At 38.6% G+C, this 12,257-nt stretch overlaps 1 protein-coding gene across 1 annotated transcript; it reads right to left on the bottom strand.

Moving 5' to 3' along the window:
- Nucleotides 1-332: 332 nt before the first annotated feature.
- On the bottom strand, nt 333-11,933 carry LOC125240233 (solute carrier family 22 member 4-like). The gene is made up of 10 exons (XM_048148064.1): nt 11,794-11,933; nt 10,987-11,148; nt 9,855-10,014; nt 9,157-9,278; nt 8,535-8,776; nt 7,890-8,035; nt 7,133-7,271; nt 6,578-6,855; nt 2,788-2,915; nt 333-747 (listed from the first exon to the last, which is right to left on the bottom strand). Exons 1-10 carry the CDS (start codon nt 11,858-11,860, stop codon nt 695-697), a joined length of 1,497 nt encoding a protein of 498 aa, XP_048004021.1. The 5' UTR covers nt 11,861-11,933; the 3' UTR covers nt 333-694.
- Nucleotides 11,934-12,257: the final 324 nt, after the last annotated feature.

The following is a 12,257-nucleotide window of genomic DNA, read 5'->3' as shown; positions in this document are numbered from 1 at the left end:
AGGTAATTTATACTTATTCATCATCATCATCATAAATCAGCTCTTTATCGCCCACTGCTGAGCAAAGGCCTGTCTTCTAGTACGCCACTTATTCCGGTACTGGGCTAGACTTCAACTTAAACTATACATTATTTATAAAAAAAAATAAAACGACAGTGTCATCAGACGTACAAAAATGTATTTTCCCCTCACTAGCTCGTAAACACGTGTTTTGTCCTTTAATACCAGCGTGTAAAACGCATTTTATCCACTCACTAGCTCGGAAACACGTGTTTTGTCCTTTAATACCAGCGGGTAAAAACGCATTTTATCCACTAGTGGGTAAAGTAATTTGACCTTGAATAAAGTCAAATTAACTGCTTTAAAATTGATAAAAGTAGGTGAATCTAGTAATAAAGATGATTTACCACCTGTGGAACTACTGGAAGCAGTGATAAACGCATTTTTTGCGTTGTCGTTTGCTCGCTATAGTGCATGAGGGGAAAAGTTTTGTGTTACACTCGGGCGCAAATGTATTTTACTTCTCGTGTGTTAAAAACTCGCAAGGGTTGCTATTCTCGAACCACTCGCTTCGCTCGTGGTTCAACTATAAAATCCTTCAATTGCTCGTTTTTCAATTCCACACTCGGCGTTAAAATACAACTTTGCCCCCTTGTTTAACAAATAACTATTATTTTATTCATGCTCTGTCTTATTATCCGTTGGCTTTTTTGTCCGAAGGTAGAAGCAAAGTCACAACAACGCCACCTGTAATAAAAAACAGTTTTAAACTAGGAAAGTATAGATTGGATATATTGTAAATGAACTACTTGTGACAGTATCTCACTCGCGAGATAGATCACTTCCAAATTATGAAAATATGAAAATAGATGAAAACTTTTCATGGTCTTCTCATATAGAGCATTTATGTAGTAAATTAAGAGTCCTACTCGGTAGATTTTATCACCTTAGCTATAGAATACCAGCAAGCACCCTAAAATGTATCTATATATCTTTAGTGGAATCAATCATAAGTTACTCTCTGGACTGCTATGGCCTGACTTTTAAAACAAATTTGGAAAAAGTTGAAAAATTGCAAATTAGATTTCTCAAATTATTAGTGAGCAGTAAAATTAAGAATAAATATAAAAATGATTATTATAAGTTATTTAAATTATGTAAAATTCTTCCCGCCACTCTTAAACACAAGTATCTATTATTAGTTAATCAGCATGGCAATCAAGAGAGTAACTTATCTGAAATGAGCCAACAACATAACACCAGATCTGTAGCTGCAGGTAAATATGCTGTCCCCAGAGTAAGCAATTACTATGGGGATAGGCTCATTAAAAAACGCTTACCTTATTTACTCAACTCTTTACCTGTGGCTATTAGAACGGAGAAAAACAAAAATAGATTTAAGAGGGCTTTGTTCAAACACTACCTAGACAAAATTTAGATGCCTCATTTATTTGTGAACTACCTAACCATCTTTGGCAATATACTTATGTAGATCTGTATTCATTACCATGACAACTAATTATAATTATGTACCTTTAGACTCACCCAGATCCCACAGTCAAACTGTGTAAACAGTTTTGGGGGACATTGTATTTACATTTAAGTTTCTATGTAAGATGTTTTATTAAATAAATAAAAAAAAAAAAATTAATAAGTTGAAAAATACAGGTAATATCTATTTCAAAAGACAGTGAAGAAGGTCTGTAATAATAATTTTACGTGCCCCACTGCTGGCGGCACCCTAGGTTAGGTTTTTTATAATATGTTTATATTACCCGTTACCCGTGTGGTGACGGGTTAAGAATTTCACCATCCCCCCTTTCTTCCTGTGGGTGTCGTAGAAGGCGACTGTGGGATATGGGTTAAATTGTGGCGTAGGCGAGAGGCTGGCAACCTGTCACTGCAATGTCACAGTTTCGTTTTCTGTCAACCCCTTATTTGCCAAGAGTGGCACTGAAACTTGAGTAGTTTCATGTGCTCTGCCTACCCCTTCATGGGATACAGGCGTGATTGTATGTATGTATGTATGTTTATTTTTTTTTTTTTGTTTTGTAAGTGGTTTTGTATTTTACTTTTATATTCGTATTATAAATAGCCTAGCCTAAGACTTAAAAGAAATAAAGAGGATAATATTACGTGCTACCACAGAATATATAATAGTACAACTATTACTAGTTAGCACCCTACAAAGTTCTATAGGGTGTTAAAGAAATATAAAATAAAGTTACTCTCAAATCATCTCAAAATAGACGTTTGCTTAATTTAGATGTGACGACGTCGGTCTGAAGTTCAAACCTCGATTGCTGTTAATATGTTTTTAAATTCTACTACGCAGTTATTAACAAACTGATCCTGAACCGATTGACTCGATCACAGTAATAATTGTCTTCCATTCCGACAAAGTCCATGATGATGCGCTGAAGGGGTGTGGACTTCAAAAAACTGATTATCTAATTAGACCACAATAATTATATCAACGTCATTATCAACGGTATATCTCACAAGACATACTTGGCACTCTTTTTGCTTTATATTATAACTCCCTTATTCATAAACGTGCACTAAAGTTATCAAACCGATAAAGTTCGTTTGTCCCTTTCTATCACACCAATACGTCGGAAATCCACAAACGAAAATTTTTGGCGTGATAATTTTAGTGAACGTTTATGAATAAGGGGGTAAATATTGAGAAGTATTAGGCTGTAGTGCGTATTTTAACGTCCTTGACGAATTTAAGGTCGAAATCAAAGTGTTAAAGGATCCAGGAGGAGATCAGAGTCAACTCACTGAACACTAAAGCAGCGCAGCAGTAGAAGGTCATTTCGCAGTTGGAGGTCATGACATAACCGATGATGTTGATGCCTGAGAGAGAGCCCAGTCGGGCAGTCATCAAAGCGAGGCTTGTTACAAGGGCCCTGGGACAAAAAAAGGATAATAGTCGCGAGAAGAGTTAAAATCATTGGCTAGATTTTACGAGGCTTTCAACAGCTTGACAAACAAGAGTATACCTTCCTTGTTATACCTAATACCTACATTACAATAAAAAAGTAACAATAAAATGAGACTTTGCTACGATGTTACTACTTTTTTTTTTTTATTTCTATCTGCTCTTTTTTGGCCGGGCTGTCGAAAGCCCGGTCATAAAGGTAGGTAACTTTTTCTCAAACTCGCAATAAAATGCTGTCATAACGTATAGGTCACCCGCATGAATCGAAGCCGCCAGTATCGGCCATCACCTGCAAGCAACGGCACGTGCTCACTACGCCTTGATTAGAAAATAGAAATTTTTAATTACCTCGAACGGGAGTTTGTAACGGGTAAGTAGTCGTTATTCTGTCAATCATAAACTGGTTATTGTTTGAGATAATGCATTAACTGTAACATATGTTTCGTATTTTGTTGCTTATTTTTAGGCACCTAAATATTTAGTTCGTTCGGCAAATACTTTTTGAGTTTTGGCGAAATAACTGCCATTTTGTCGGTCACCTGTGCATCGTTCACCTGGCTAAAATAGGCAAGTGAACGACATTTTGGGACAGGGTGATGACAATAATGATAAATTTACCAATCGTAATAATACTTTTTTACACCTTCAATATTTGTTTTGTGCGTTAAATGAGAAAAGTATTACTGTCATATCGGTTTAGGCTGCATTTCTCAAAGGATTGTTGCTTTTCTGTGGTGTGTGTCCTTCACCTGTGCGATAAAGCCAGGTGAACGACTCAGTGACAGGAAACCGACACGTCGATCACTTGTCATAAGCCAGATGAACCATTACGAGGGGCGATCAATCGGATCAATAAGTAATGATAATGAGTATTAAAACATAATCTAGAATATGAGTATTATAATAATAATAATGAGTAGGGATGTGACGACCCCATTGCCCATTGGTTTTACCAGTGCAATCAGTCAACGCAGGGCAGCTTGTGGCGAGCTGTTGGGGAACAGCGACCCCACGTACCCGAGTGCTCCTGGGGAGTTCTGTTACCCGTAAGGCGGGTGGGTGGGACAGTACTCTCTACCTCTGGCTTGCCGTCCAGAGTGGAGTCGTTAGGGCAACATGCCCCAGGGGTGGAAGTGAAAATTTGCATAAGACGCGAGTTGGTACAGTGGCTTAACAGCCACTAGCAGAAAGCGGTGTACACCTCTCGACACCCTTGAGTTCTCACACCGGTGTTACCCTTGAGCCATCTTGGATGTCGCTTTTCGTGGGGGCCCATCTTGTGGGGACGAGTCACCGTCTGCCGGAAATAAAATTGGATACCGTTTTATTAGGCAGGCGTCCGGTTTTTTATCCATAGCCCAGTATTTAGTCCATCACTTTCATCAAAATAGACCAGTTCATTTTAGATTCCATTAACTCTCAAATAGTCCTTACACCCTGTTGGGTGTTGCCTCTGCGTGTGTCCCATGATACGGGCAAGGGCAACATCCGCTCGGTGTACCCCTTACATTTCATTAAAGTGTGGAAAGGGCCTCTACGCGTTGGCTTCGGCCCCGCGCACGCCTCCCAAAGGTCCGGAATACCATTGTTCCGTGATGGGAAAGACATGAGTATCCTTATATTTTTATAATTAAAAGTAACTCTTCTGTGATTTTTTTACATATTTTAATTTTTTCATTTGTTTTTTGCCCTCTTTAAAAAATGAAATCTTAATTATAGTTTAAATACCGTGTCAGTAAGCAAGTGGTTGCTTGTGCTGCTGTTGTCGAAGCCCTTCTTTCCCGGAGTCTGACGTAATGTACTATAACAAGACGAAGTCACGAATGCCACTTTTGATTCATCATAGAGGTCATAAGGATAATTTGTGACATCGAGATCGATCGCCAATCGGATTATGCGACGTTCTTGCCAATGTCACTTCTTCCTACTCGCAGTTCTGGACAATCTGCATTCTACGCAATTAGTATTTTACCTCATTCGCTATTGTGCACAGTTATTATTTGTGAGCAGTGGCGATTCTTCCTGTTCGCAATTCTGCACAATCTAAGTTCCACACAATAGGTATTTCGCCTCATTCGCTACTGTGCACAGCCATTATTTGTGTACAGAATACTTTCTTCCTATTCGCAATTATACGCAATCCGAATTCGACGCAATAGTTATTTCACCTCATTCGTTATTGTGCACAGTCATTATTTGTATACAGTATAGTTTCTTCCTATTCGCAATTCTACGCAATTCGAATTCCACACAATAGATATTTCGCCTCATGCGCTATTGTGCACAGTCATTATTTGTGTACAGTATAGTTTCTTCCTATTCGCAATTCTACGCAATCTGAATTCGACTCAATAGTATTTCACCTCATTCGATTTTATGCACAGTGATTACTTATGTACAATCTCGTTCTGCACAATCTCAGCTTCCTCAATCCCCGCAAACACGCACACATAGAAACGCAGAAAGTGCTTTCCGCGGCGCACTAGCGTAGGAAAAGCTCCATATAGAATTATTAGCTCATCAAAAATAATATTTAGGTTGCTACAGATGGCGTTGTTACAAGCACTGTATTCAATTTTGACACCCAATTTCAAAATAAAATAAATCTAACCAGTCACCATATCAATATCTTGTAAACAAAATGTTAAAATCAAACGTTTGCTGACTATATGTATAGGCTAACGTTTAATAAATAATTACAGATGTCGTGCGAAAAGCTTTTCCTTCGTATTTTTCGGGAAACGTTCGTATTTGTCATGCTAAAATAGTTCACATTGTGACATCTGATGAAGTAGAACTGCTGATAATAGATCAGAACAAAACTCCTCAGCGACGTAGAGCTCATGTTAGGAGATTTCTGCGTTTCTATGTGTGCGTGTTTGCAGGGATTGAGGAAGCTGAGATTGTGCAGAACGAGATTGTACACAAGTAATGACTGTGCATAAAATCGAATGAGGTGAAATACTAATTGGGTCGAACTCTGATTGCGTAGAATTGCGAATAGGAAGAAACTATACTGTACATAAATAATGACTGTGCACAATAGCGCATGAGGCGAAATACCTATTGTGTGGAATTCGAATTGCGTAGAATTGCGAATAGGAAGAAACTATACTGTGTACAAATAATGACTGTGCACAATAAAGAATGAGGTGAAATACCTATTGCATCGAATTCGGATTGCGTACAATTGCGAATAGGAAGAAACTATTCTGTACACAAATAATGGCTGTGCACAGTAGCGAATGAGGCGAAATACCTATTGTGTGGAACTTAGATTGTGCAGAATTGCGAACAGGAAGAATCGCTACTGTACACAAATAATGACTACACACAATAGCGCATGGGGTCAAAAACCAATTGTGTTCAATTCAGAATGTGCTGAATTGCGAATAGGAAGAATCGCCACTGCTCACAAGTAATAACTGTGCACAATAGCGAATGAGGTGAAGTACTAATTGCGTAGAATGCAGATTGTCTAGAACTGCGAATAGGAAGAAGTGACATTGGCAAGAAGGTCGCATAATCCCGCCAATCAGTTAAAAAATATGTATCGGGATAGCAATTTAAATAGGCATATTTCTTACGTCACCAATGCTCCTGAATTTGATTTGGTATAGGTCAACTCACCTATAAGAAGTCGGATACAGATCCACAAAATACGACGCCACAACCCCAATGCCAACAGCCGTTCCCTGAACAAGAGCGAACATGATCAAACTAGCGATAGGCTGTTTCACAGCATTAGTCAAGATCATGCAGACGCCAGGGATGAGGTAGATGGTGAGCAAAACGCTGCGGCGCCACTTGGCCACCTTGGAGATGATGAGGTTCAGCAAGGTGTAGAAGCAACCGGTGACGATGCCGGTGTACAGAGTGCTGGAGGTGATGGTGTCGTTGCAGGACCACTGGAAGATAGAATTGGTATCATTAAAGATGAAAAAAAAAAAGTTTTAGATTGTTTATAAAATATTATAGCAATTCGTTCTGATGCCGCTTAATTTCAGGCGATTCATGTACATAACATACCTACTAGTATTTGCATATCATAAGAAACTAGCCCTGGTGTGCTTTTATCCTAGGTTTTGTGTATAATTTATGTCTATTTAGGTATTTCTGTCAGTCAAAAATATTCCTGATTTTTTAAAGAATATAATATAAAATGTGTCTTAATACTTAACTTACATCGGCAGTCTCACTAGGATTGGCTGTCAGGTTACTAACGAACCTATCGCAGAAGCTTTTCTCTTCTATCACACCGTGTGAGAGGGATGTGAAGAAGGAATTGACAATAGTGGGGTACCACATCACGAATATGTTGTTACTGTAACAAGAAAAATACTTAAATGGGCCATTCTTTTCAAGGTTGTCCATCCCACTTTTTTTTGGATTTGGAAATTGGCTTCCACTCAGACTCGCGAGCTCTTTCAATCCTAATAGGAGAAAAAAAGTGTCCCAAGGTTTTTTTCTCATTCCGTTAACATTTTTTCATACATTTTGTATGGCGGTAACGGAATGGAAGGATTGAGAAATGTATGGAAATCTAGGGACATTTTTTTTTCTCCTATCAGGATGGAAAGACCTCACGATTCTGAGTGTGAATCGCGTAAAAATACTTATGTTACAAAAATAGTGGGCTGGACAACATTGAAAAAAAAAATGGCCCAAATAAGTGAAACCCTTGTGACTATGCAATGATTTTCTCTTTAAAACAAGCTCCTATTGATAATTTAAACACACCATTTAAATGTTAAATATATAACACCATTAACATTTTTGCGGACACTAGATGTCTATAGACGCCTTTCTATTGCGCCTGATCTAGCGTCCACGGACGTTTTAAGTTAGCCTGAACAACACTGTCGCGGTTATCATCAGCAGTTCGATATTACTACTATTAAGTACCCAGTAAACGATCTTTCATAGCATTAGTATCACTTACATGGCACAGCAGAGCATCATCAAATAGAAGAGCTGCATCGTCCTCCACAGGAGAGGCGGCTTGAAGATCGGCACCGTTTGCTGTACGATTGACTTCCAAAACGGTTCCTTGTTCTGTGTTTCCATAGTTTTTGTTATACTTTTAACCTGAAAGCAAATTTTACTATTTAGATCCAATAATGACCTACATCCAGTTTGTGAATTAAAGGATGGTTTATTGTGAGTGAAGTCTCAAACATGGTTATTTATACCTACCTGAAGATGATATTACTATTTATATGTTAAATATCAATCGAACATCATCTTCCTTGCGTTATCCTGGCATTTTGCCACGGCTCATGGGAGCCTGGGGTCCACTGTGACAACTAATCCCAAGCTTTGGCGCAGGCACTAGTTTTACGAAAGCGACTGCCATCTGACCTTTCAACCCGAACGGTAACTAAACCTAGGGCGGAATTAGTCCGGTTTCCTCACGATATTGTTTTTATATTCATAATCTTATTATACTTTTATTATGATCGGTCTGAATATTTTTTTTGAAATAATTTATTCAAGGATCTAACACGGATACCACAGTTCTCCTACTGAGGTTAGGTAGCCACTTAGGAGTAGAATATGAAGCCGTAAAACTACTACGTTACTATACCTGATACTCCTCTTTCTTCCCTCCATTGACCTCAAAGATTTTCCTCAGCACCTCCAACGCCGTTTCATTGTACCCCCTATTTGCAAGGAACTTTGGGGTCTCGTGCAGGAACCACATCATGGTCGCTCCTACTCCGAGGGGTATAGCCAGAATGAGGGTTAGGAGCCGCCAGGGCCGGTATGTGATGCTGAGCCAGGGTATGGGGATGTTGAAGGTCAGTGGTAGGATGACAAGAGCTAGCACTGAAACAAGAATTCAAAATAATATCTTCGCCCTTTCCTCTATGTTTTGCCGGTAAGTACATATATACTTAGTTTAAGAACAATATTTGAATGCTGTTTGTGGACGGTTGAATAACGAGAATCTTTTTGAATATGTAGCACCTGTAATTTGACCTTATTTTTACGCAAATAAATGATTTATGCAATTTAATTAATGAAACGACTTGTGTTAGTAGTTCCATCGGTCAATATTTTGTTTTTCAAAAATGAGATGGTAATGAGAGAAGACGTCTTTAATCCCATCAGTTCCCTTCTGCGCCACAAGTTTGGTACCAAATAGATTAATTTCAGAACATCTGTTTATATCCTTCTCAGTAAAATAGCAAAATAAATGGTCTTACTGAACGTAACAGCTTCGGAGAACAGGTTGATGCTATTCATGATGAACATGTATTGGCTTCTGTGTTTGTTCCCTGTGCACTCGCCTAAGTACGTCATGGTCAGGCTGAACGATGCCGTTGAACTGAAACATAGCATAGCTAGGTTTAGTTTATTATTTATCTGCACTGCTCTTGTAAGCAGTCTCTATCTATCAATCACTCCATCCACCCATCCTTCCATACTTTATCATCAGATACATCCGTTTGTTCAATTATGTGTCTAATATCCATCAATTTTCCATTCAGTCAGCTATCGTCTATTCATCTTTCTATTTGGCACGGTGGATAGAGGACGGGGGAGTGGCCACTGGCCACCCACCAGCCAGCTGTACGGACAGCTACAAGAAGGCCTGCAGGGACTAACACAGGCGCCTATTAGTAGGACTGCAGAAGACCGTGCTAAGGGGAGAGCTTTTGTGCACAAATTAACGACCTCATGTAGTTGCGACCCTCAGAAATGAGGAAAAGGAAGATTGTCTGACTCCTTCAACCTATCCATCCAGCCTTCAACCATCCATCTAACCTCCAGCCATCTATCCAACTATCAATCGTCCACCCAGCCAGCTACCATCTATGTATTTACCTACCTGTCTTCTATCTTCTACTTACCTATCTATCATTCTATCTATAGTATCTATACGATTGCATGAAACCCTTACAAACTGCAGCCCACCAACTTCAGCACCAGCAGCGTCTGCCAGTTCGGAGCCAGGCTCCCGACAGCCGCCATGATGAAGCCGACAGAGCAGGACAGCAACAGTGCCCGTCTCCTTCCGCTGATATCAGCGTAGTAACCCCATGGAAAGGCGAAGAGAAGACCTGGAAGCATAATTTTTCCATTACATATCTAAGAACATCCGTGCCTAATATTAATTTAAAACACAAGTTTGTTGTGTTTTGCTGTTTTTTTTATAACCATTTGTTTGTATTTTTTTATGTGTTTACCATGAATAAATGCTTTGTATTGTATTGTATTGTAATTTCGAATTGTAAACAGTATCACACCTACAACTTTACAATTTCGAATTTACTAACGTTAAATTCGAAATTGCGGAATGCTCCGTGCAAATTTCCAACTGCAAATGGGCAGGAAGTGGGGGGGGGTTAGAAAGAGACAAAAGTAGTCTATTTCACTCTCCATCCCTTCAACTACTTATCTCTGCCATGAAATAACACGTCAATTCGTCGCTCCGTTTTGCTGTGCAAGACGGGAAAACAAAAATAATTATATTAAAAAATATCAAATTAGCCGGGGCAGAGGACGACCAAAGAAGAGATGACGGGACGATCTCGACGTATTTTGCAGCGACTGGCAAGAGCGGGCATCAAACCGTGAGGACGAGAAAGGAAGGGGAGGCCTTTGCCCAGCAGTGGGACACCATTTAGGCTAATAAAAAAACGGCTGTGTTGTAATTAATATATTATAATTGTGACGGCTTTAGCTAACCTCCTTGAGTCATCAATTTCTGCTGGCTGCTTTCCGGCCGCTACGACATTTGGATTGATAGGTCGACGACAACAACGTACAAGGCGAAATCTGCGATTTTTTTTTGTAGCAGATAGCACCTTGTACGTTGGTGGGTAAGGTGCAATTTTCTGAAAAAAATAATTGCAGTTTGCACCCTATACGTTGTTGTCGTCGAGGTGTCAATGTCACGTATATAAATCTTCTGAATGTTAGAAATATGTATAACTGAAGATTTAAATCGAGCGTTTCAACGTAAATTAGTACTCCTACAGTAATCATCTAGCAAACCAAGTTAGTAGACCTAACCTATTTTACAAACTTACCAGCGAATGGTATAGACCCAAGCAGACCAATATGCCCTATGCCCAGCTGGAGGTCACACGAAGCTGTAGCCAGGATCAGTCCGAAGGCGAACATGTCCAGAGCCACCGCGTTACTGATGATACTGCACGCCACCAGAACCAGGTAGTTGTATCGGCCATGGCCTGAAAAATTAACAAAAGAAGTATGTACGCTCCAATCCATCTACTAATATTATTAGTTAAGGCATCAAGTATAATTTATATAGGATTTACAATCTTCATACTAAGAATCGTACCTCGATTTTTTAGCGCCACCTATTAAACAATATCATAACTACATTGATGATGCCTACAATTTTTTTTAATTATATTAAAATTAAGAAATATGTCATTTGTTCTTTTAAAAAATAAAAACACGCAATAATATTCGGGGAAAATATGATTTTGGCCACTAATTTCAGGTTGCGAAATAGCACCATCTAGTTTTAAGCCTTAAAAACCCCATACATTTCAGGGGTACGCTTTTTTGTATGGGATTTGTCAGCCCCGTATTATATCGTTTTTGGTTAAGGTAACAGCATAAACAAATAATTAATACCTACTTGACAGGAATACGAAACATCAGCTATTTTCTGACGGTTTTTTAATAAATATTGACCAGGCTTTGAACCAACTTGTCAATCGTCGAAACCAAGCGATTTTCTATCCATGTTATAAAAAGATTTATCTCCCTATAGTTCACATCTTATAAACAATGATAAGAACCTGAAGAAAGATAAATAAAGACAAAATATAAAACTATGTGAAACAATATAAACACTTACTTACCAGCTAACTCCACAGCCTCATCATATGTGTATTCCAGTTTCGGCTCCACACATTTTTCTTGAAACATTTTACACCAAAATCAGCGCAGAACACAAAACTATCTTAGAATGCTATTTACATTCGTATCTTCATCAGACATGTTATCTTCAAACTAAGTCTGTATTTTCTTAGTTTTACTGAGCAAATAAGTTAAAACGGTATCAGGTCATTATATATCACTTATAATAAATAGGTAGTAGGTAAATGTTCAATGTTCATCTCACATGAGGTGATGTCTTTAAATGAATATTTGTCAATTTCAAGCAGTTACAATTTTGAAAAACATTTGCACGCATCAGAAAATTATGTGCTTAAATTGAAATATAAATCGGTTAAATTATTAATCGATAATGTGTAAATATAATCAAAGGAGCACAATATAGGAGACAACGAATTACAGAAACCACAGAATGAATAAACAGTAT

This window comes from Leguminivora glycinivorella, chromosome 2 (assembly GCF_023078275.1).
Source record: "Leguminivora glycinivorella isolate SPB_JAAS2020 chromosome 2, LegGlyc_1.1, whole genome shotgun sequence".
NCBI classification, from domain to species: Eukaryota; Metazoa; Arthropoda; class Insecta; order Lepidoptera; family Tortricidae; genus Leguminivora; species Leguminivora glycinivorella.
Note: the sequence above shows the minus strand (reverse complement) of the source record. Positions and strands in the feature narration are given on the sequence as shown.

Coding starts and splice junctions, on each gene's coding strand:
- LOC125240233 (XM_048148064.1), bottom strand. CDS start 11,860: ATGTTTCAAGAAAAATGTGTGGAGCCGAAACTGGAATACACATATGAT. Junction 8,777..9,156: donor CTCCGAAGCTGTTACGTTCA/GTAAGACCATTT, acceptor TTCTTGTTTCAG/TGCTAGCTCTTGTCATCCTA. Junction 748..2,787: donor CTGCGCTGCTTTAGTGTTCA/GTGAGTTGACTC, acceptor TTTTTATTACAG/GTGGCGTTGTTGTGACTTTG.